This window comes from Cannabis sativa, chromosome 8 (genome assembly GCF_029168945.1).
Source record: "Cannabis sativa cultivar Pink pepper isolate KNU-18-1 chromosome 8, ASM2916894v1, whole genome shotgun sequence".
Classification (NCBI taxonomy): Eukaryota; Viridiplantae; Streptophyta; class Magnoliopsida; order Rosales; family Cannabaceae; genus Cannabis; species Cannabis sativa.
In genome coordinates this window covers 27,544,472-27,570,738 of record NC_083608.1, presented here as the reverse complement: position 1 = coordinate 27,570,738, position 26,267 = coordinate 27,544,472, and the positions used below count along the sequence as shown (strand labels likewise).

At 32.0% G+C, this 26,267-nt stretch overlaps 2 protein-coding genes across 4 annotated transcripts; one reads left to right on the top strand and one right to left on the bottom strand.

The window, feature by feature from the left end:
• Nucleotides 1–5,698: 5,698 nt before the first annotated feature.
• LOC133030523 (uncharacterized) lies at nt 5,699–9,957 on the bottom strand. The gene is made up of 5 exons (XM_061103297.1): nt 9,938–9,957; nt 9,285–9,551; nt 6,537–6,816; nt 6,152–6,439; nt 5,699–6,068 (listed from the first exon to the last, which is right to left on the bottom strand). The coding sequence occupies exons 1-5, from the start codon at nt 9,955–9,957 to the stop codon at nt 5,727–5,729; spliced, it is 1,197 nt and encodes a 398-aa protein (XP_060959280.1). The 3' UTR covers nt 5,699–5,726.
• A 2,529-nt stretch (nt 9,958–12,486) lies between these two features.
• LOC115699510 (inorganic pyrophosphatase TTM2) lies at nt 12,487–25,235 on the top strand. 3 transcript variants are annotated; one of them, XM_061102679.1, is made up of 12 exons: nt 12,487–12,786; nt 19,517–19,870; nt 20,190–20,304; nt 20,571–20,766; nt 20,851–20,964; nt 21,089–21,262; nt 22,042–22,236; nt 22,404–22,526; nt 22,619–22,740; nt 23,344–23,467; nt 23,556–23,813; nt 24,567–25,235. In XM_061102679.1, exons 2-12 carry the CDS (start codon nt 19,534–19,536, stop codon nt 24,786–24,788), a joined length of 1,980 nt encoding a protein of 659 aa, XP_060958662.1. In that variant the 5' UTR covers nt 12,487–12,786; nt 19,517–19,533; the 3' UTR covers nt 24,789–25,235. The 3 variants fall into 3 exon arrangements, with proteins under 3 accessions (XP_060958662.1, XP_030482822.2, XP_030482823.2); XM_030626962.2 differs by having other exon boundaries at nt 12,554–12,786; nt 19,514–19,870; XM_030626963.2 differs by lacking the exon at nt 12,487–12,786 and having other exon boundaries at nt 18,815–19,870.
• Nucleotides 25,236–26,267: the final 1,032 nt, after the last annotated feature.

Below are 26,267 nucleotides of genomic sequence, written 5' to 3'. Positions count from 1 at the left end.
GTTCTCCACCCTTATCAGTTCGCAAGATCTTTAACCACTTACCTTAATGGTTTAACCATTGCTAGAAATTAATGAAATTTTTCAAACATTTCAAATTTCTTGCTAAAAGGTATAATCTAGAGTTATCGTTTTAAGAATACAACGAAAAACTCATATCCACCCCTGAATGTACATCCATCTTCGAATGAGATGAACTACTTTCAGTGGATATAGGCATATTAACTCTTTGCAAAGATTGATCTTGTCAAATTCACTATGAACAAGATACAAATGCCATAGATTAAAAAACATGTGGTAGTGTCTTTTGATGACTTAGGTTTAGTTACATCAAAGAGTTCTTAAAATACTGCAAGTGGATCCTGGTCACAGAATACCTAACTCATATTCCATACAGTTTTAATCCATTAATAGAAGATGGATATTAAACGCTTGAGGAAGTGTAACAGTATTGTATTCTGGAATTAGAAGTATAAGAAAATTTCTATTTGGAATCTAAAATTAAAGTCAAAGACTTAAATTTATACCAAATATAATGAGTAATTCTTTCTTGGACCACCACTACTAATACAAACTCTAAGTCAGATTTGCCCATACAAGTAGGAGATTTTTAAGATTGAGGATTTATATCAATTGGGAATAGAATTTCGAGATTATAATCATATGCGTCATTTAATTTCTTAAGAGAAAATATAGAATGACATGAAATGATTTATAGACCATTCATCCAATGATATGTTATTGAGCTAATTCGAAATGAATAAGCAAAGAGGAATTAGGATAATTTCGTTTAAAATAAGAATCCAACGATGCTTCGATTAGCGAAAGTCAAAGTAATCTTATTTATACAATCTTCTTGTTTCATATCGTAAAAATACTAGTCTAAGGTGTCATCAATTGATGAACAGCTAGATGTCGCATATACAATATTTATCTTTCGAGATCTAACACTATTATGTATGTCTAATGGTGAAAATCCACTAGGGATTTATCTCATTAGATAAACAAGCCAAGTTAGACCAACAATGAAGATTCGAAATTAAACTACAACTTAATAACAGAAAATAACATGGTTCAATATAAATTCATACACAATTCAGAAATTATGAACATATAGCAAGTAGGAATGACAAGTGAAAATACTAAAACTTACAATCCTAAATAATTTCCAAGGTTTTTCAACAAACTGATACAGTGTCCCGTTTAGGCGAGAGTCAAAGCATCATCCATTGAATAGAGTTGTCAGCTCATCTAAAATGATAACCATTCTAGCAACCTTTTATTCGATCAAGATTGGAATTCAGCGTTGTCCCGTTTAGGCGAGAGTCAAGGCAATTCTATCTTATGAGCTTCCACCATTGTTTCATAATTTGCAAGTCAAGTATGGTCACCACCATTAGGGTGATCTATACCATACAAAATACTTACAAACTACTTATCATGCGAGGTTAAACGGTGCGAAATTGCTAATGAACGTTCCTCCATTAGGGAGGATTACTCACTAAAACAAACGCGGTGTAAAACCCACAATGGAGATCGAATGTCTTTTGATTAAAAGCTCATTATTTAAAAAAAGTTGTATTTTCTTTGATTCTCTTTATTTATTCTATTTATTTTAAATATATATTTATTTAATTAAAATTTCCAATTTAGAATGAAAAATTCTAAATATAAATTTTAATTTAATATTTATAAATTTTACTTAGATGGATATGAAAATAACATGAATTATTTCCATCTTAGTAATAATTTCTAATAAATATTTAGAAAAATATTCAATTTAAGTTGTTACAAAATTAATTTAAATTAATTTACAACTCAAATTTTATTTTCTATAAATATAGATATTGCATTTCGAAAAAATTAAAGTATTTAAGAATACAATTTTCGAAAAATGCATGTTAAAATAAATCCTGGAAAAATTATTCTAATTTAATGTTGGCCCAAAATTAATTAATAAAATTAATTTACAACAAAAAATATAATTTTCCTATTTAATTAAATGTATATAAGAAAAATTTCAAATATTTAAGTATGATGATGAAAATCAACTTAAATATTAATTTTCTATTTAATTAAATACACTAGAAAAATACTTCAAGCAAAAATATCACCTATCTAGATTTTCCTTTGACTAATTAATTCAATTTCTAATAATATATTTTAATTCATTTACTTTAAATTAATCAATGAATGAAAAAATCATTGATTTAAGTTGGTCAAAAATTAAAATAAATAATTTACAACTTTAATCTAGTTTTCAAATAAAATTCGAAATTCCAGCATTTAAGAAATGCAATTTCGAAATTTGATTAATAAAATAAAGAAAAAATATCTTTTGAAAATTATTTAAATTTGGTTGAAAAAATAAATTTCAACTAAAAATAATTTTCTATTTAATTAAGTGTCATGAAAAAAAAATATTTAAGTATCATGATGAAAATCAACTTAGATATTTAATTTTCAAATTAATTAAATGTATTAAATTCAAGAAATAAACGATTAAGTGTAGAGAAGGCTTAATTATTAATCTCTAGTTTAATACTAGGAAAAAATATACTTAAAATAAATTGTACCAAAATTAATTATTTAAATAATTAATTTCACAATGTATAATATTTTCCTATTTAATATTAGAAATAATAAGTAGTCTAGAAATAACTATCTAGAAAATATCTTATTTGACTAAGTATCTTTTCCACAAAATTTGAAAAAAATATCTAATTTAAGTTGTATTAGAAAAAATCTAGAACTTAAATATTTTCAAATTTAAATTTAATTAAATATCAAAAATTAAGTGGTAACCACTTAATTTAAAAATATTCCATTTTAAGTTAATATTCGAAAAGATATTAACTTAAAAAAAATATCTAAAATATTCCATTTTAAGTTAATATTCGAAAAGATATTAACTTAAAAAATATCTAAAGAATCTTAATAACCAATGCCTAAAATTCCTCAACTTAATTTTGAAATTCGAAATTCAAAAGATATTCAGATTTAAGTTGGTTAGTTAGAGATAACTAAATATCAACTTAAATAGGAATATTTAATGAAAAATTTAAATTAAGCTCCAGAAAGAATCTAGATGGTTATAATTCTATATTTAATTAAATACAAGAAAATACATATAGTTTAGCTTAGAATAAAAACTTCTTTAAACTATATTTTTCTTAAATTAATTTCAAAATAGATGAAATTAATTATGTTGCTAATCAATTTTATTAGGTTAAACTAGTTTAATTAACCTAGTACAGTTATTCAAATCAGGCAAATGGGCCTTCCCAATTGGGGTGGTTCATGTGAGGGGTGCTGGGTTCAGTATGTCGTACCCACTACTATGGCTCCCAACTCTCACACAAGGCCCAAAAGAGAGGAATTTAACCTTAAAATGAACAACTGTTATTAATTGAATAGACCCAAAAACTAAATGGGCCTAAATAAAATCTATCAAGAACTATGATATTTTATTTAGCAACAACAACCTATATGCATCTATAATAAAATTAAACACATAGGCTCACACAGGCACACTTTGGATGAGTCCTATCATGTTGCTAGGTCATACACAAATGAAAGAAGATTGTAAATATACCTGTTACAAATTATTATCTTGACCAAGGGAGCCATCAGATCAATAGATCTGGCAAAAGGTAACCATGGCTATTTGCAATCAAGTAATAATAGGTTTTGAAAACTTACACACAAGCTAAAACACATACTCCTGCAACAAGGTTAGCTGGATAGTTGGATATAGGATTTATTTAATTTTAAATTAAATTATTAATTTCGAAATAATTAATTAAATAAAAAATAATTTTCGAAAATTTTAAAAAAAAATTTGAATAATTCGAAATTTTAAAAAAAATTTAAATTTAAAATTAAACCTACAATTTTGAAAAATTAGGTTTCAACCAACCTAAATATCATTTCAAAAAATTTGCTAACTACTTTTAAAATTTAAATGTTATTTTATAAATAAAAATTAAATAAAAAATTAAAAAAGATAAATGAATATCTTTTTCAGTTTTTAAATGTAATTTAAATAAATAAAATAACAAAATTTAAAAGTTAGCAAAATATCTTACATTTTTTTTTTAAAAAAAAATTACATGATTATAGCTATCTTATTTTAAATTTAAATAAGGTCAAATTATTTAAAAAAAATTTAATTTAAAATATTTAAAATCTGACCTTAAATTTAAAAATAAGATAAGATATAATCAAATTTAAAAATAAGATAGATTATTAAGCAAAAAAATAGATACTAACTATTTTCAAATTCAAATTACACTAATATCTTGAATTAAATTTAAAAAATATTAAATTAATTCATAATGATAATTAGAATTGAATTAGCACTACTACAAAAATGGGTTTTCGCGACGCTTTTAAACAGTCGTTTAAAGTATTGTCGTCGGTTTCTATAACCGTCGCCTATTCGGCCGTCGTAAATTGGGCAAAATAGGCGACGGTTCAAAACCGTCGCTAATCTGGGATTTCCGACGGTTTAAAACCGTCGCCTATAACTGGGTATAGGCGACGCTTTTAAACCGTGCCTAATACTATAGGCGACGGTTTAAAACCGTCGCCTATAGTATTAGGCACGGTTTAAAACCGTCGCCTATACCCAGTTATAGGCGACGGTTTTAAAACGTGCCTTATATGCTGGTTTCGTTTTTGAATTTTTTTAGCGACGGTTTTTTTCGGTCGGTACATTTGAAAAATAGGAAAAAAAAACAAATTTTCTGCAATTTTTTTCCCTGCATTAATTTTTAAATTTTGTAAAAATCTGCATAGTGACAACAATTAAACTAACGTCTAAATATATTTAAAATTTTGTATAGTCACAATAATTGAACTAACGCTAATTAATATCATCTAAATATGTATATGTATACACACTATCTAACACGGTAACTGTTGTCGCTCCGCTTCCGCTTTCACATAATGAATCCACCGATCACGCATAATATTTATCTCATCATTAGTGTACGGAGTGGAGAACCTATCTTGTCGGGTCAACAATTGTATTGGATCTTCTACGACCATGAACTTTCAATGAATTTCATGACGTAGTATCCACACTGTTTGTCATCGGGTTGTTGAGGACAAATAGGAGTCATCCACTGGGTAGGTCGATCAGGTCGTCGTACCATTCGGTTATACATTGTGAACGATCTACACAAAAAGTAAATTTAATTAGCATATATAAATTTATAAATAAAGAACACGCTAACATATTGGGATGTTTGATATAGAACTTACGTGGATATAATAAAGTTCAAATCATCCGGGATGTCGTCGTTGCTCGAATCCAAGTACGCCACCGTCCGCGTACTTGGCCTGGATGACTACAAGCATCCAAAGTGAAACATCTTCCCGCTTCGGACAAATAACCGTAAAATCGTTAACATATACATAATAATAAATTTTATGAAGAGTTAAAAATACCGAAATTATTTAGTTTACATCTACATATACCTATTATTATATGGGGCAATAAGCCATTTCTCTGAATTAGTCATCCTAGTCATTCGAGCGACTAGTGCTTGGCAACGATTACTCTCATCCCCTGCATCGGTGGCAATCGCACCCGGATTCAAAAATTCATAGACTCGATTCAACCCACCCATGTCCAAGAAGCCTTTTCTTTAAGGAACCCGATAAAATGTCATAATTAATAACCGTTGCTGTCAAATGAACATTAGCGAGTTTATTATTAAGAGTTATAAATCATACTTGCACCAAACTCCTATTTGTTGGGCTCCCAAGTATTGCATGGTGCACAATTCTTGAATGTCACTCTTAGCAAGCCAAATAGAGTCATCTGCGACCCCAAATAGCTCATTCTGGACTTGGAATTGGAGCATGGATGACTTGGGCCACCTTTTGACGAAGTTCCAAAATGCAATAATGGAAGAAGTTTGGCGTGGTTGGGCATACTTTGCATTAACTTTTGCCTTACTCGGCCTCCCAGGGTGTTTTAGAGGCTGTGTTGGAGGACCGAGTAAATCTTCAGAGCTTTTCTTCACGGGTTGCTTCTGAAGTTTCTTGGTGGGTGGTTGTGTCTATATATATGAAAAAAAACAATAAGTTAGCAATGCCATTAACTAATAAACACAATAAGTTAAGTAAACAAATTGAAACATACCAAATATTTCCCAACAGCTGTAAGATAGTCTTTTGGCCATGCCACATGACCATTTACAGCTTGACCTACTGTCATCAATGAATCGTCGACTAAGGGACACGGGAGCAGTGCATTCTCCATATTGGCTTCTTCGATATATACCCGACGATAATCTTTGTGTAGGTATTCTTCCATGTTAATGGAAAACTTTCCATCTTTCAAATATTTCTCCTTCACAATGTGGCCTGAAGCAACCTTCAGTACCATCCCACTAGGCTCCAACAGACAGTGCATCCAACATGGTAAGGTCTATAAATCCAAAACAAACAAGCAACAACTCAATTTGTAAGTTGACCATATTTATAATTTTGCATTTGAATAATTCGTAAACTAACATTAAGATTACCTCTTCCGAACTACCACCAGTAGGTGGCGGTGCTGCTGCTGGAGCAATTTCCTCTCGAAAACGCGGGGGTGATGGAGAGTAGACATTAGCAGTACCCGACGGTTGTGCTATGGGATCTGGTGCAGAGTAGATATTGGCATCACCTGACGGTTGTACTATGGGATCTGGTGCAGAGTAGACATTGGCAGCACTCGACGGTCGTGCTACTGGTTCGGAGGCAATGTCAACGTTCGGTGGTTCAGTTGATGCTCCTCCAACACCGGAACCAGATGCAACGCTGCTATAGGAATAGTAATAGTGTAAATATAGAACTACACAAAAAATCGGAAGTTAATTCCATGAAAAAGCATGAAAAATCGAAGAAAAACGAAAAAATTGTGAGATGTACGGACAATTTTCGCGATCGCAGGAAAATTTCAGCACAACTCCGTTTTTTCCGAATCTTCAAAAAATCATAACTAATTCAAATTAAATCGAAATTGAGTTCTGTAAAAAAGTAACTTGCTTAATTTTTTCCATACTATCTAATAAAAATAATTCCAGAAACAGATATTCAATTATTTTTAACGAAAATTCACAAACACCAATCAATCATCAAATAACACTCAATACAACATGATACCATCCAAAAACAAACAAACAATCGTTTTAAAGTCCAAATTTCTTGCAAGTAAATCAATTACCATGGCTCTGATACCAGTTTTTGGAAATTATTTTACCAGGATCTTAGATCTACTCACAAGTATGTTTATTAACACACTAAATATATGAACTTTCTAAAACGATGAAATAAACACATATAAAGTTTAGTAAACCTTACATTGGGTGCAGAGGAATTAAATGACTCCTTCCGTTCAGATATCTAGCCCTTGATTCCTTTCTGTAGCAGAGCATTATCAATATCTGAACCTGGATCTCTTTCTCTGAATCTTTGATGCTGAAACTCCTTCTTGCTGAAAGTCTTTCTTCACGATCTTCCTCACTATGATTGCGGTATCACTTGCTGTGTGTGGGCACTACTCATACACTAAGGATTTCTAAATTCAAGAGGAAGAGAGAGAGAGTGGGTTCGGCCAAAGATAGGGAGAGAGAAGGCTCAGGTTTTTCTGATTCAGAAAGTGTCAGAAGAAAAGTGTGTAATTTTCCTGAAGCCTTCACTATCTATTTATAGCATTCCACTAGGGTTAGGTTTGAATTATTTGGCATTAAAATAATGAAAATATCAGAGGGAAAAACCCTACAAAAGTGGCCGGCCCTACATAGTCGATTTGGGCCTCACTTTTTGCAATTTTACAGTTTTATCTTTTCTGCATCTGATTTTCTCAAAAACGCCAATTTTCTAATTCAACCATTTAAATGCCAATTCTAACTATTTAATAACTATAAATAATTATTAAATAATATTATCATTTATCATATTTATTAATTGAACCATACAAAGTATCATAATTAACAAATATGTCCCTAAAACTCTTTCTTTACAATTTCGCCCTTACTTAGTGAAAATTCACAAATAGACATAGTCTAAATTGAGAATTATAATTGATTAATCAAAACCAATCACATGAGTCTTACAAGCAATATTATCTCAACTAGTGCGGGGACCATGGGTCTATATTAACGAGCTTCCAATAAGTAGATCAAGAATTTAGCACTAAAATTCACTAACTTATTAATCCTTCGTTGAATCCACGCATAGAACTTAGAATTGCACTCTCAGTATATAGAATGCTCTATATGTTCCACCATATAGACACATCATTAGTTACCCATTGTTATAATCCTAATTTGATCAATGATCCTCTATATGAATGATCTACACTGTAAAGGGATTAGATTACCGTTACACCCTACAATGTATTTTATCCTTTAAACACTTGACCCCGTATAAATGATATTTCAGCTTATGTGAAATGAGTACTCCACCATTTATGTTCGTTTGGTCAAGCTCGAAGGAGATCATCCTTTGCTTACTATTCGCTAGATAGAAGCTATAGATTCCATGTTTATGCTAGCGCTCCCACTCAATTGCACTACCGTGTTCCCAAAATGTACGTATCACCCTGACCTAAAAGTGGGCTTAACTAACAAATCAAAGAACACGAATAGCCTTTCAAGATTGAGCCTAATCATAACAGGATTAAGAACATTTGATCTAGGATCAACTAGGCGATATTGACTTGAATAGATATTACGGTAAGTTTAATAAATCTAAGTCAAAGTTCAATATCGGTCCCTTCCGATGCATACTCCATGCATCCAACCTGAGCTTTACTTTAACCAATGCTCTGGAAAGAACATAGCACTTCTCCAAATGCAAGTAAACTCTGTTGTAGATTATCATATCAGTAAAACCCTATGTCTGATAAATCTAGGAAACTTTATTCACATAGTCATGTTTACTTTCCAATGTGTTGACGGCACAATAAACAGGATCAAGTATGTGAAAAGGGTTTCAGATGAATTTATACATTATGTACATATAATCATGAAATAAATCATGTGAACCATGCAACATTAAATGTTATTTCTGATCTATATTAATAAGTAAATCTGATTATATTGAAATGAGTTTTATTTAGGGCATAAAACCCAACACCATCTAGCCAGAAGCTTATACCACTACATGATGAGCTAGAAGGGCATGATCCTTATATGCGCACGGAAGTTGGCAAAATAACTTTACAGAGGTAAGTGGCCCCACACATTATGTGTGCCTAGCTCTATGCTCTGAAGATATTGGCACACTTAACAGTAGACTCTCTCACAAGGGAAAGCCGATGCCAGTATAGTCCCAGAATGTTGTTGACGCCCCAAAACTCATCGTATTTCTGGAGCATTCCTAAGCTCCAGAATTTGTTGTCAATTTGGTCCATCTCCCAAATGGACGAGTTGTAGATTATGGGAACAACCTTCTTCTTTCCTTTCCTATTCAATGGAGGTTCCAGAGTTCCCTCCTCCTCTTTCAGAACCACCTCTTGCAGCCCAATTGTAGTTTCTTCTCGACAAAATCCACTGCTTTAAGATCGAAGTTGTCCTTGGACATACTAATTGTAGCTGAAAGAAAGGTAAACCCAAGAAGTTAATACCCTAAACTCAAGGAGAATAGCACAGGCATTGGGAAGGCCTCCCCTACAAACTGCTTGGAGAGGTCCTCACATTTTAGTCCTTATGGAAGCCACACTTCTACACGACCAGTCGGGAACACAAAGAGTAAACATCATAAACCTAAGCGTATCATCTGGAGCCCTAATGACTCTAGACAAGAGGATGGGAACCTAGTTTCACTTAGGTATGATCCACATCAACCCAGTTCAGAAAAATAGATTAAGAGATAAGACACCTAGAATCCTACCTACATTCATGCTAAAATGACCCTGTCATCTCTAGACTACCCAAACCTGATATGATCAAACCCCATATTCCCATGAAAATAGTTATTCTAGATTAAAGTTCTAACACAAATCTCTACAGAAACATAAAGTTATGGTGTTAAAAGAATAGAGGGAACTTACTTGTTGGAGGAAGTGAGGGTAGATAAGGGTGGCAGTGACCGACGCAACAAGCGAATGCCAGTCAAGGATTCTCTTGATGTTTGCTTGAATGTTTAGAGGTTCTAGTGACTAGGGGTGGGTTACTATTAGACTCAATGGGGGTGCATCAGGGTACTCCTCTGCTCTAATTCGTAGAAGATGATGGATTGCAATGTAGAAGAGATCGAACATTCACTAAAGTTGCAGAATGAGGTTCTCTGGTTCTTCTCTGGATTTTTCTCTTGAAATTGAATTCAAATTGCCAAAAGGGTAAAAGTGGTGAGAATTTTTCCCTCACCTGTATTTACATGAGGGTTTGGCAATCCGTGTGCTCTTAAATTACAGGCTCATATCTCACCTAGAGAAACACAATATTAATCCAACGAATGGGCAACTAGAAGAGCAACATTAAATGTACCTTACAATACTCGAGGTATTCCTCATCATTAATATTCTCCTCGAGGCACATGCTGACATCAAATAGTTGTCATTTTGACATCTCAGGCCTCTCATGCTTCTTAGGAACGTGTGAAATTCACGAATTAGTAAAACGATGACACGTATGCAGTGCAAGAAATAACCCTTAAAAATCCCCAACCTTTCACATTTTGTTATCTAGAAGATGAACAAATTGCTTCTTCAAAACAATCCACGTGTCCGAAGTGCTCAAAGTTATTCGGAGGTGAGACTTCAAGCTTCCACCACTCCCAAGTTTTGAAAGCTTGGTGGTAAATGTTAACTATGTTTCTGCACGAGTGACATGTGGCATTTTAGAGGAGTGTTTGGTCCGCATAATATCTAGCATAGGCCTTCCAGCATACAAAGGCCCATTCCAATCCGAAGATGGGCCCTAGCCCATCACATCTCTAAGAGCCTCGCCTCCAGAAATAGGATCCTCCTATTCTCGAGAGCCCATCTAGCCTTCCAAGAAATGGAGTGAATGGTGTCCTCTAGACGATTAATGAAGCATATCTGGACGGGAAGCCCCAAAGGTGCATCTGGAAGCCCTTATATGATGACGTGGCTGCTCTCTAACGCCTGGGCCTACCAAATCAAATCTTGTCCCCTATGTCAGGACATGATAGTGCGCGTACTGGAAGTGGAAATATATTCCTTTTGTCCAATGACGCCTCTGACATTCTTGTCTACAGTAGTTTTACCCACGTGTGACACTTGTCTAGATTGCACGACTACTCTTTCGTACGGGCAGGTCTGTCCCACAAGCCAGAATACTACCGTTGGCCTCACAGTCGTGTATTTAATGCATTTACCCCAATAGTGGGCTTATTTTGCATAAGAGACCCTAGTGGGTTGTGGGTATGCCCAGACCCTGGTCTAGGCCTATATAAATCCCATTATCCCTTTATGAAAGGAGTAAAAGGGATCTTCTCTAAGCTTTCCTCTTCACTAAGAAAAACCTAAGGGGAAATACTATAACAAGAACCAGGGTTCTTCAAGCTGTAATGATTCATCTGTAATACATTCAAAGCCTCTTAAGGCCAATACATATACTCATGGACTAGGGATCATTAACGCCTAACCAACGTAAAAATATCTGTCTCATTTTACTTATACATTCATTTAATTTTTTAGCTCTTACTTAATTTAGTTTTTGAAAATCTCAGTAAATAACAACCAAGAAATAAACTTAGGTATTTACATCACAAATAACTCTTTCTTATGTATATTCGTTATTCACGTCCTACTTAAATGACCTTTATACACTTAATTTACAATTGCTTCAAGGTACTTATTGTCTTTATTTTATCAAGAGAAATTTGCGACAAAAATCCATATGTGGTCACTTTGTTGCACTTAAATTTTTAGCGGTAAAACTCCCTATGTACTCATTTTGGTATAATATTAGTCCCTTTATTGCTACCAACTCAAGGATTAATGTTGCATCAAAAGTATAATGATTGAGATTTTTGCTGTCAAATATGAACTATATAAGAATTTTTACTGCTAAAAAATTTACAAAGGAATTTAAGTACAACAAGATAAACTATACAAAAATTTTTGCCGCCAAAAAAATGTACATAAGTATTTAAGTGCAGCAAAGTAAACTTCATAGAATTTTTTTGTTGCAAATATCTCTATTAAAAAATAAAAGTTAGTTTGCGGCTAAACTGTCTGAATTTTAAGGTTTGGAAATTGGCACGATCAACTCCATGTACTAAAATTTTTGGGTAAACCCGTCCAAACTATGTTTCTGATGTGCTGTCTACTATTACGTTGCTTTAATCTATTAAATGCCTAGGTAGATTGCCACTGTGTACACATTATACACGCCATAATTTTTTATTAGTCCACCTCATTATAATTATTTAAATAATTAAAAAAATTATTATAAAATAAATGATAAATGATAGAAAAATAAAATAAATGGGAATCAACCGTACAAAAAAAAAGAAAAAAAAATAGTTGTTTGCTTTCTCTCTCTCGTCTCGTATATGCAGATTTTTTAGTTCCCACTTCCCAAAATCATTTAGGAAAAAAAAAAGAAAACGCATTTTTTGGACTATAAAAGAAGAGAGAACCGACCTAAAGAGAATGTGATGGCCAGTTGCTGAGTTATATTATTGCCTAACTCACTGAGTGTGTCATTGCCCTTTATAAGAGAAAATTAAAATTAAAAACACAACTGAGACTCGGTCTTTGTCTTCCCCTCAACCTGATCACCCCTCAACCTGATCACCGCATACTCATATACATTGGTTTGCTTTTCTTATCGAATTTGTCTTCTGGGTTTTGTTTGCTTTCTTGTTTTAAATTCTGGGCCATTGTTTTGTTTCTTCTTTCTAATTCATGCTTCGTTAGCCAGTTTATCGTTTTAAATTCTGAGCACTAGAGTTAGATCCAAACAAAGGCGTTTAAAGTGGGTTTGTTGTTGGTTGTAGTCTGTCTTTATGTTAATTTGTTTTCTGGGCGTTTTTGTTTTATGGTTGATCCTATATTTAAGTTTTTGATATGGTGGGAATTTTTGTTTTTTTGTATTGAAACTTTTTTGTTAAAGGTTGGGGTTGCGAGTGTATGTGATTCTTGTTTTGATCAAAACTCACGCTTTCTATCCGTATGCATTGAGTTTTTTTTTTTTTGTGGTTCTAAGATAAAAAATGTGATGCCAAAGTTTAATGGATATACAATGTGTGTGATTGAGTTTGGATAATGGATATCCTATGGCAACTTCTTGACAAAAAATTATAGTCAAGGATCGTATAGGACAAATTGCAGACAATAACGTGTGAATTTGAAATAATTGTTGCGTTTATAAACACCAAGGTATGACCAATTAATGAAACTAAACTTAATGAGAAGTGGCTTGGTGAACTTTTAGACGACAAAGCAAATTAGTAAAAGTTGTTTAGCTTTCTCCTCACTAATTTTATTTGTATTTTCACTTTTTATTCTAATTCCATCCAACCTGAACACAGAAAAGGACGAGACTTACCGTATTTGATATCCATTTAGATATAATAATAGAATATTGTCTCTGCCTGCCTGTTATGCTGTTTGCCATTTTTTATTAAGAGTGTTATACCATGGCTGTGTAATAGGAAGATGTCATGTATTAGGTAAAGTCCATTGCCATTTTTAAAAAAGTTCCAAGCATTTTAGGGAAGTCCTTGTAAGCTTAGGACAGTTTGAATGATTCTAATATGTTCAATTGCAGCAATCATATAATTTGAGATTGACAATTATCTTTTCTTAGTATTGGGATAACCACACTATTTTCCCTTTACAATGAAAGGCATCTATCATAACCATTCAACTCAATTCTTTTAGTTTCCATATGTGAGTGATGTTGGATTAAAATCCTCAATATGGGCTCATATGTATATTAGTGTATTGCTATTTGAAGTTTGGCCCAAAATAAAGTGATCATTTTAGTAATTATGGGTCATTGGGTATTAAAGTGTCATGGGCTAAATGTGTAGATACCCTAAGCGATATTTCTAATTTATTGAGGGGCTAAATTAGAAATACTTAAAATTAATAACCTAGCTATGAGGTTATAAATTGGTAGTGGTCCCCAAGAAACAAGTGCCAATTTCTATTCTCATCTTCCCCCATCAAGAGAGAAAATTAGAAAACCTAAGTCTTGTTTTCTTGGAAGATCATTACCCAAAATCACCACAAAGATTATCTCTACAAGATGGATTAAGATCATCACTATCTATGAATTAAGGTACGCTTCCGCCATTTGAATTCTTCTCTTTGAATCAACAAAGGTATTTTTTAGATCTATAGTTATACACTTATAATTATATGTAATATGTTTATCTATAGAATTGAATTTTGTTGTTGCATATTTTATGAGTGATATAGAAACTAACAAGTGGTATCAGAGCCACTTTTGATTGATTCTTTGAGAATTTAAGGTTTATGTTAAAGAAATTTGGGAAATTTAAAAATTAGGGTTATGGTCTTTCCACTTTTTGGCTTGAGATATAAATTTATATATGTTTATATCATGATGATTAAGTAATGCTATTTTTTGGGTTTAAATTTTATTTATTTGTTTTGGTTTCATAATATATCGTTCTCCTCTGATGTATTGATGTATTGATTTTTTATGACTACCGTATAAATATAACTTGATGTTTGATTGCCATTGAATCAATGGTTTAAGATAAGTTATGAATTACAGTAGCACACCCTCGAGATTACAACAATACTCATTCCAAATTATTACTACAGTTACCAATAAATTCAAAATACATGTTATATCTTCTATCCTAATATCAATTTTGTAGTATTAAGCTTTTGGATATACATATATGGGAATTAAGGATTTGGTAAGATATTATTTGGTATGTATTTATTGTATTCATTATTTAACTATATATATATATATGTATGGAAATTAAGGATTTGGTAAAATGTTATTTAGTATATATTTATTGTATTTATTATTTTTTATTTGGGATTGATGTGTTATTATATTGCTACAACAAGAGTACCACTTACAGTTAATATTATTGTCCAAAGACTTGATATTAATGGTGTGTTTGGTATCTTGAGATGGGATTTGCCATTATTTGAACTTATTTTGTTATGTTGATTCTTTTGTGAACCCTTGGTTATTTTGTTCTATTTTTTTTCTCATGTTTTAGTTATATCTACCAACATAAAGTTAATTCTCATGCCAATGAGATAAATTTTTAAGTAAAGGAAAGATGCAAATATGCTTCTTTAGCTACCTTGTTTAAAGAAAGGATAAGGACAAAGATAAAATTCAGTATGTTGCATATGGAACACTGTTAAAGAAAGTGCAAAAGATTTTAGATATGGAATTATCTATGACTTTTACAAAAGGAATTAAAATAAGGTTAAAGTGTTCCAAGTATGTCATTAGACATATCTAATGAAAATAAGTTTCTCACTATGGTTTGTTTTGTAAATGATTTAATTTATTGTACCTAACTATACTTAATAAGTAATTTTTTATGAAATTTCTTATGTAAGTATACTATGGAAGGTTATCTATGAAACTAAAAGCCAAGTGATGATGAAAGATTCATCTTTAGGGGCAAAAGTGAAACATCTACATATGAGGCTATAAGGATATTCAAACTATGGTTAAAGACTAGTTATTTTTTGGATTTGGAAAAGACTTATACAGTATCATCACCTAGATGAGTTTTGGTTTTGAATTCTATTTTGAATAAGTTAGGACATTCTTGTTCATTTAGAATTTAAAAGTCTTTTCCAATATTGGTTCTACTAGCTCTTTAATTTATGAATTTATTGAAATTTGCCTCATATAAAGAAACCTTATAATTTCTCTTATGGTACAAAATATAAATTGAATCATGAGAATTCTATTATACTTTGGTATAAGTATTAAGATTATATCTCCCAAAAGGAGAATAGAAGGACTTATTTTTAATAGAATTCTTGATCCCTTGATTTAATAAATTTTAGATTTTATAAAGGGGTAACAAACAAACATAAAGAAATCAAGCGACAAAATAAAAGTTTCATTATCTAAGAATTTATGCTATATTTTGGTAGATCTTTCCTCATGGTTTTATGGAATGATCAATAATAGTATCTTGTCTTCAGACTAATGAAACTTGTTTTGTTCATAAGGCATTAATTTTTAGACGTTTCTTTTAAATTTTTTAAACCATAGTTGACAAATCAACTAGGTAAGAAAATTAAAATCGTTGAAACTAACTATGATGGTTAACACTACCATGGGAGGTATGACGAATCAAGTGAATAACGTCTAAGATTATTTTGCACAAATACTAAAGAAATGTAATTTCATCTTCCAATACAAAATGTTAGGCAAACCTAACATGAAGGGTATTTGAGAGATGTAATTAACATTTATCTAAGGACATGACTAGAAGTGTGATAATTCATTCTTCGTCATGAAACTTGTTTTGGGAAGAAATACTTAAGAATGCAACATAAATTCTGAACTGTGTATCAAGTAAAGTATAAGTTAAAACTCTTTATAAACTAAGGTTGTGGTTAGACTCATAGTCTAACATATAGATATATTCTATTTGTGGATGTTCGATTAAGATGAGGTCTTATAAGCCTCATAAAAGCAATACGGACTCCAAAATAGTAAGGAACTATACTTTACTGTATACTCTAGTAATTAAAAAAAGCTACAATTTTTGTGATCCCACATTATGGTTCAATTTTGAGACGAGAAACTTTAATAATTTTAAGGATGTTGAGTTTGGGGGAGAAATAAGATTATTATAGATATTGTTCTTGAGAAGGAATTGACGTTAAACTCAATTCCAACTATCACTTTTGACAATGTTTAGTTTTTCATGACTTTCATTGATCAATAAGTGAATCCAGAACCTTGATAAGACAATATCAAACAACTTCTCATTCAAGATATGGTAAATGTTTCAGATAATCAAACTCAACAACCTCAAAGGTCAGTGTCATTAAAGAAATCCAGGAGAGAAAGGACATAAGGAAATAATGGAATGATAGACGATGATCCAATCAACTTTTATCATGCCATGAAGGTTCCGACTCTCGAAACTGGACTGATATCATAAATAAAGAGTACAAATTGATGTGAGACAATAAATTTTTTGGTATTTTTCCTATTGCTATAAGGTGTAAAACTAATTGGTTATAAATAAATATTTATAATCAAGAGGGATACAAATTGCAATGTGGAGAGATGCACATTATGTCTTGCATGTAAGGAATTACTTATAAAGCATATATTTATTCTTTTGAATAGACTTTCTTTGGTTTAATTGAAAGACTATTTCAAGACAAGCATGACACTGACTGCTCATTATGGTCTTGAGTTATATCAAATGGATTACTAATGTGTCATTTATCAATAATGATATTGATGACAAAAGTTATGTGTGCAACGAGAAAACTTTGTGTCCAAAGATCCAAAGAATATGGTTTGCAAATTAGGAAAATCCATGTGTATACTCAAGTAAGCTTCTCGTGAATAATTACACAATTTTCATTAAGTATTCTCATTTGGTTTTTGAGATAAAAGCTTTTGATGATTGTGTATATATCACAGGTTCAGTGGGAGTAAGAATATGATCCTGGTATTATATTGGTGAACAATTGCTTGCCATTAATGATATACTCTTCTTTTATTAGGAATTCAATATATGTTGAGAATGTTCTTGAAATATTCTTGAATTATAACAAAAGAGATATATCAATAAAATATTCAAAAAAATTTGGCATGAAAGATACTATACCAAGTGATAAGCTTGTAGCTAAAGAAAATAAGTTGTCTAAATTATTGCCCTAAAAGCAACCTTAGAATTCAAGAAATATAGAAGATTCTTAATTTACATTAGAATCTAATATATGCTCAAGCATGTATGTATTTGTACTTATACATATTAAGAATGTTGGATAGATATTTAAGTAACCATATAAGGAACTTTCGGTATGCAGCCAAATAAACTATAAGGAATTTAAGGAGAACAAAATACTATATGTTCACTTATCAGAAATTAGAAAACAGAAAATGTTGGAGATCATTAAGATTTCTAATTCTGATCTTATAAAACTTTTAGTTGTGAGATTTTTGTCACATATGGCTGCAAAAAAAAAAAAAAAATTAAGAATGGTATTGAAAGCTATTAAAGATATATTTTGTGACAATAAATCAATCAGGTTGCATTTTAATAACATGAACTCTATGAGGTCAAAGGCACATTGACTTTGAGCTAATTGTTATTAAAATAAAGTTCAGAGTAATAAGGTGTCTATAGAACATAATAAGGACAAACTCCATATTTTGTGTGATCTGGATCATTAAGAATATACCACTTAAGGCTTTTCAGGAGCGTATTGCTCATATATGGATGTGGTATTATTTAAGATTGTGCTGGTTTAGTGGGAGTTTGTATTTGAGATGTTCTATCAAGCTGATACATATTTATGGTTTGATTCTGCAAATAAAGTATGGATTTAAGTTTTGAGTACTCTGAATGTATTCTTTCTATTGAGGTTTAAGTATAAGGTTAGAAAGAATTAATAAAGAATTGATCTCAATTAAGGAGGACCAGTTGGAAATAGACATGCTAAGATCACATTTGCATGTAATTTTCATGCTACGCATCCATGATTGATCTATGTCATTTGATTATATTGATATACGTGACCATTGATGGGTTTAGCTACGATAAATGTTGCGAAGGCCGCTTTGATCCTATGTTAGTATAATTAATAGACGAGATTGTTTTGAAATACCTATAATTATGATAGCAAAAGTTAAGCGCTTATAAGGTTACACACTATCAGAAAACATATGTAGCCCAAGTGGGAGATTGTTGGATTAAAATCCTCAATATGGGCTCATATGTATATTAGTGTATTGCTATTTGAAGTTTGGCCCAAAATAAAGTGATCATTTTAGTAATTATGGGTCATTGGGTATTAAAGTGTCATGGGCTAAATGTGTAGATACCCTAAGCGATATTTCTAATTTATTGAGGGGCTAAATTAGAAATACTTAAAATTAATAACCTAGCTATGAGGTTATAAATTGGTAGTGGTCCCCAAGAAACAAGTGCCAATTTCTATTCTCATCTTCCCCCATCAAGAGAGAAAATTAGAAAACCTAAGTCTTGTTTTCTTGGAAGATCATTACCCAAAATCACCACAAAGAATTATAATTATACACTTATAATTATATGTAATATGTTTATCTATAGAATTGAATTTTGTTGTTGCATATTTTATGAGTGATATAGAAACTAACAAGTGAAACTTCCAATCCACTTTTTGATAGAGACCTTTTATGTAAAGCCAGAAAAGATTTAGGCTTGTTTTTTTTGGGGTTGAGTTTTGTTTTTATACTCTCTCTATCCATTTTATGTAGAATACGAGTATGTTTTTTGAGTTAACGTTTTCTTTTCCTAATTTCCTTAGCCTATTTTGATGCTTGTCTTTTTTCTAATTTCTATTCAGAAGAGTTCAACTTATCTATAATGGGTAAAGATATCTCTGCTGGTGATTCAAATGAAAGAAAGCCCGGCTTGTTAAAAGATCAAATCCAGTTGGTGAAGAGAAAGGATTCAACTCGTTATGAAATTGTTCCCATTAAAGATTCTCTATCCTTTGAAAAGGGTTTTTTTATTGTCATCCGTGCTTGTCAATTATTGGCTCAACACAATGAGGGCATAATATTAATAGGGCTGGCAGGTCCTTCGGGAGCTGGGAAAACTGTATTCACAGAGAAGATACTCAACTTTATGCCCAGCATTGCAGTCATTTCAATGGACAACTACAATGATGCCAGTCGAATTGTTGATGGAAATTTTGATGGTAAGTTACCTTTTACTAGATTCACTTTATTTGCAAGTTTTAATAAATCAAAGTGAGGTGAGTTTTTGTTTCCTAGAAAAAAAAGTGAGGTAGACAAATTCTAAAAATGATCTTAACAACAAGAGTAGCTCAATGAGGTTTGCATCCCTCCTCTATGCCCTACATAACAATGTTTATTGTTTACTATTTCAAATATTGTAAGGTTAGACAAGGAGTCCAATTTCCAAAATATGATCTTGAACAAATTTTTCCATTGCAATTAGATTGGAATGAGGCTAAAAAAAAAGCATAATGCCTCCTTTTTTGGTTTGCTAAACAGATCCGCGGTTGACAGACTATGACACGTTGCTTCAGAATGTCAGCGATCTGAAGGAAGGAAAAGAAATCCAGGTCCCAGTATATGATTTCAAGTCTAGCTCCCGTATAGGATACAGGTTTACTATCCTCTTACTCATCTCCATGTAAATTGTAATTAATGTTTCCCCATCTCACCCAAGTGAAGGCACCTTGTCATGTATATGATAAGAAAACACCCGTTCCCCCATTTCCTATCCTTTTTATATCAATAGATTTATGACTATGTTTTTTTGAAGTTATTTGTGGGTAATTTGTTGCTTGAGAACTATTCTTCTATGTTTGTTATGTCCATTGCTTGCTCTTCATACTCTGAATTGCTAATTAAAGCATGTTCCGATGACAGGACAGTTGAAGTCCCTAGCTCTCGTATTGTTATCATTGAGGGAATCTATGCTTTGAGTGAAAGGTTGAGACCTTTACTGGATCTTCGAGTATCAGTCACAGGTGGGGTTCACTTTGACCTTGTCAAAAGAGTAATACGGGATATACAACGAGCTGGGCAAGAACCTCAAGAAATTATTCATCAGATATCTGAGACAGTATGACTTTTCCATTTAATGCACTATTTTTTAATACGTGGTGATTAATTAATATTAAATCCTTGATGTCTTGGCATTCAACAGGTATATCCAATGTACAAGGCCTTCATTGAGCCAGATCTCCAAACAGCTCATATAAAGATTACAAATAAGTTTAATCCTTTTACTGGATTTCAGAGTCCCACTTATATATTGAAGGTTGATTTCCTCAACTTTCATTTTATCTTGCCATGTTTGTTTTGTTACTGCTTTCAAGTCTTTTTTTTTTTTTTTCTGTTATACCTCCCTTCATAGTGACAAACAAGTGTGAATTTTATTGCAGTCAGCAAAGAAGGTGACGGTGGATCAAATAAAGACTACTCTTTCTGAAGATTATATCGAATCAACAGAGCAGACATATGATATATACCTTTTACCACCTGGGGAAGACCCGGAATCTTGCCAATCATATTTAAGGATGCGTAATAAAGATGGAAAGTATAGCCTCATGTTTGAGGTTTGTGTTGATTATAGTTTATTCTGTATCACTGTTGGAAAGCATGTGAAATAAGATTTTTTTTTAGTGTTAGGTGGATAAATTGTGGATAAATCTCATATAACCAGATATAAAGTAGTTGGGTTGAGCAGACTATAGAAACACGCATGTAACATCTAACATATATGCTCAAGGATGTATGGAAATAGGAAGTTTGTGGAGCAATATTTTATTCAGAAGAAACTTTATAAAGTGAATCTTAGAAATCATTCAACCTTTGACTTTGTATACAGCCACCAACAACCCTAGTTTCCTAGATCTTTGTAGAGAGTGGAAATTGTTGACGTATTAGATCTTAATACTTGTTTTCGATTTTGAGTTTTTGTTTTGTCCTTGATTTCGACTTTAACTTTTTGCTAATGTTTACCACGGTATTCTTCCGCCACAAGTGAGGTTCTCAATACATAACACGGTGGGGGGAGTCTAAGAAAAGTGGCCTCTTTCACTTTTTTTTAAAAAAACAAGCTGAATAAGTTCATTGGCAGCACAATTATAAAAATTTACATCAGTGTTTAACACTTAGCTACATAATTCTAGGTTTGTGTTAAATTTAGGATTTTACAAGTATAATGTGGAGATTCATTTTTTTATTTTACCATATGCACCTCCACATACTTGTAAAATATTAGAGGTTGCTTGTCTGACATGATTGATCATCTTTACCATGATTGATTCCTGGTATCCCATTGCTCATGGGTTTATGTTCTTAACCAATTCTGCATTGTATGTTTCCCTTTCAGGAATGGGTGACAGACAATCCTTTCGTGATATCACCAAGAATAACTTTTGAGGTCAGTGTTCGTCTTCTTGGTGGACTTATGGCCTTGGGTTACACAATTGCAACTATTCTCAAGAGAAATACCCATGTATTTTCTAGTGATAAAGTGTGTGTAAAACTAGATTGGCTGGAACAACTAGATCGGGAATATGTTCAGGTATTGCTCAAATATGTTGTCGATGGTTGAGAATTATATTTATTTTAATACTCTGCTAAAACTTATTTGGGTTGTTCATATAGTAAAACTTGTTTACTTTTGTATTTCTTGGCTGACTCTCATAAGTTCATGTAAGCAATTTCAAACTTTTTTGTTGCAATGTGAAGGTGCAAGGAAAAGATAGGTTGATTGTTAGAGGTGTTGCTGAGCAGCTTGGTTTGGAGGGTACATACACTCCTCGGACATATATTGAACAGATTCAATTGGAAAAGCTTGTGAATGAGGTCATGGTATGATCACTTTGCCTTTCTGATGCCCCATGCACTCTCCTTTGTTGGGATAAGAGTTATGTGCAAATGTTTTTGATTTGACTATTTTACAGGCATTGCCAGAGGATTTAAAGACAAAGCTTAGCCTAGATGAGGATCTGGTTTCTAGCCCCAAAGAAGCACTTTTTAGAGCTTCTGCAGACAGGGTTGCCATGAGAAATAAGCATCTGAAGAGGTTTGGTTTTGTCTTCAGCTGTGTTGTATCTATGCTTAAATTGAGTAGTTAAATGTTTCTGCATAAGACATTTCCCTTAATATAGTAATTATAATAATAATAATAATAATAATTAAAAAGTAATAAAATATTGACAAATTTGTTTTTGGAATATGTTATAAGGACGGCTAAGAAACCAATGTAGGTTTGGGATATGTGTAGAATCTGTTCTTTTGGGGGTCCAATAGTGACAAATTGCTTTTTCCCTATTTCACGTTCTTACTTGTAGATTACCTGAGTGGGTCATATAGACATAACATTATAACAATAAGGAGATTTCATGTTGAATTTAGATACAAAAGTTCTTTAGATGATTTCAAAGTGTGTGCTTCAAAATACATATTTCCCTCTTTGTATGAAGTAGTTTAGTTTTCCCTGGAAAGGGCAATAGTGCATCTCCAACATCCCTTGCAGTATTCCAACATGTATGTTAAGCATACCTATAGTAACTTCTTTGTTTGTCATTAGAAGAACTGTGATTTTGTGACTTTGGTCCTTATTTTTTCGGGAGCTTCTTCTTATATCTTGATTTCTTTGGTGGCCAATATTCTTTATCATGAATAGTGGCATGTCACAGTCATATACAGCACAAGGGGACAAGAACATTTCTAAGCTTACTGGATATGCTGCTAAGGGTCAAGGATATGGAGAGAGAAATTCAGTACCAAATTCAACACTAGCAAATCAAGTATGCTGATTCTTTCTCTTTGTTAGGTTATTTTACATTATCCCAAGCAAGTAAGACTCTTTTCCTCATCATTTTGTCCATGTCTCAGCTTTCAGACCAAATATCTTCACTGAACGATAGAATGGATGAGTTTACGAATCACATTGAAGAGCTGAATTCCAAGTTAAGTCAGAAGAAAAATTCTTCTAGCCAACAAAACATAGCTCTCCAGGCTGAAGCATGCAATGGATCTGCTCCTACTTCCTACTTCATGTCTAGAGTGGGCAATGGTTCAATGAATGGATCTTTAATGCCGAATTCGTTATCTTCGTCTCAGTTGGCTAAAGACTCCCCTATACTGGAAGAGGTATGTGGCCCCAACCTTTTTATTTCTTAAGTTTGCTTCCTTTTCTGGAGTTTTGTGAGTCCCTCAGTTTAAGGGGGCCAAAGCATAGATAGTAAGGAGGAAAAATTTAGATAATAAATTGAATGGAGATTATGATTTTTAATTGGGTAGGAGCAACTGATAAGAGTGAAGAAATGCTAGTGGAAAAAAGGGTCTTATAATTTAGGTGTAAATCTATTCATTAACATTTTCTCTTTCTTTTTTTTTCTTCTTCAGTTAACAGTTATTTTTGTTAGATGAGCTGTGAATATTACGTGTGTATTTCTTAGATGTAGGTCATTTCTGCCTTAGATTTTTTTTTTGTTAAAAAAAATGTTTAAGCTTTTCTTGATAACACACTAAAATCAACTTTAAGAAACAGATATTCTTCTTAGCTGTAAGCATAATCAGTGTTTAAATACTCGGATAACTTGAACAGCATTGTATGGATACTTCTGTTCAGTCTCACAAGAGCCATTGAAGCTGCATCAACATTTTTTAATACCATTTTTATCAAATATCGTGCTTGTTTCCTTTGATGTTTTGTTTTCTAATGAAGCTAGATTGTTCACGGGATATCATTACTTTTCGATGGTTCGATTATTGGCTTTGCATTTTTTTTAAGTGTTTCAATCGTATTATGTGGTTACCAACATAAACATACACTCAAGCATAACTCTTGATGATGAATTCATTGACCCCTTCTAATTTGCACTTAACAATTTTTTGCTGCAGATATCAAGTATAGCAAGAGGACAGAGACAAATAATTCACCAGTTAGACAGTATCAGCAATCTTCTCCGCGAGAACACTGGAGAGAAGACTCGCCAAATCCGAACTAAAAGGAAAAACATAACTTGTGATACCGAAAGCTTCACAGTTCCTCTTGTTTTCACCGCACTGGCAGTTGCTGGAACAGGAGTCCTATTATTCAAAGGATTCTTTTCCCGAAATTAGTTTTTATTTTTTTGGTTTATGATTCAAACTTGAAGCTAACTTTTAGAGATGTTCATCCATTGTGACCCATGAAGACCTTGCAGAGCCGCCCTTCTTCCCGGGAAAGAGAGTCAAGAACAAGAAAACATTGCAGAGTTTTTAGGAGAATATTGAAAGGAGATTTATACTAAGCTTTCAAATTTCTCTTTGAGGATTTACGTAAGAAGGGTTTCTTTTCTGGCCTATTTTTGTTATTTTTGTGGGGATCTTATTAACTTGAGTTAAGCCATATTATTTATTTGCTAATCAATCAGTCAAAGCCTATATATAAGAATATTATTAAAAATAGAAAAGACGTTTACAGCATTGCTCTTTTTCTTGTGTTGCTTCACTAATTTCTTTCTTATTGTATGTAATAATGTAATTAACTATTAATTACTGTTCACATATTTGTTTTCAATTTTACCCAATGGTATGGCTTACCCATAATTATTTAATAATGTTAAAAGAGCATTTCTACATATAAGTGGAGCCGGTTAAAATGATATTGTCTTTTTTAGGAGTGGTAATCTAGGTTAGACACAATAAAATAATTCAAAATCTGCATGAAATAAAAAAGTATGAATTATTTTTGGGTTGATATGACTAATTTGTTTATCAAGCATGTCATTTTTAGGTTGATATGTTTAATTTGAAAATAATATGATAATGATTTATGTTAGAGTATACACTAAATTTATTATATTTTTAGTTATATAAGACTTAAATATTTTTAAATTGCACATAATGTGTTACAATAAAATTGTACTTATTAAACTTCTTATAAACATATTAATGAATTGATAAATTAATTAAAATTAAGCATGATTTTTTATATAAACGAGTTAATTTCAGGTCGGACTGACTCATTTATAAACAGGTTGGGTTTGAGTTTTCATTTTTGACATTAATGAATACGAATGCCACTAACAAATATGAATTATCACTCTGCTATCTAAATCTGTCGTAAAAGCATCTCACAATTTCTTTTTATCATAGCAATACCATGCATTTTTTTTCATATTTATACTTTAGCGGTCAAATTTGAGATAATTTAAAAATTGTAAATATCTAGAAAACTATCTAATTATTTCTCTTAAAGAAAGAATGATTAAATAATAGTGTTTTAAATATATAACGAATAATCTATTATCAGTTGATTTTTCTTAGTTTTCCTATTGATATTATTAGTAGGGTTTTGTTTCTACAAATTTTATCTTTCTTCTAATTCTCCTCTCTATTAAGGATGCACATAAACTCTATGGGGACGAGGATGCGCCCCTAATGGGGAGAGGATCGGAGGCGAGACGGGATTTAATTCATGTCGTCGAGTCGGAGGGGGGCGGGGTCAAGAATATACTATCCGCTCCTATTTTCTCCGAATATATAATTATAATTTATATATATATACAAATTAATCTAATATACTCTGTGCATATATTGTGTATATAAGGAATATAT

Bases quoted from the DNA above. Each gene is read 5' to 3' on its own strand.
- LOC133030523 (XM_061103297.1), bottom strand. From the start codon at position 9,957: ATGGGGTTTGATCATATCAG. The intron at 6,817-9,284 runs GTGTGCCAATAT...CTATTCCTATAG, and splicing joins GTGAGAGAGTCTACTGTTAA to CAGCGTTGCATCTGGTTCCG. The intron at 6,440-6,536 runs GTAATCTTAATG...TTGGATTTATAG, and splicing joins CTGGTGGTAGTTCGGAAGAG to ACCTTACCATGTTGGATGCA.
- LOC115699510 (XM_061102679.1), top strand. From the start codon at position 19,534: ATGGGTAAAGATATCTCTGCTGGTGATTCAAATGAAAGAAAGCCCGGC. The intron at 22,741-23,343 runs GTTTGGTTTTGT...TATCATGAATAG, and splicing joins AGAAATAAGCATCTGAAGAG to TGGCATGTCACAGTCATATA. The intron at 23,814-24,566 runs GTATGTGGCCCC...TTTTTGCTGCAG, and splicing joins ACTCCCCTATACTGGAAGAG to ATATCAAGTATAGCAAGAGG.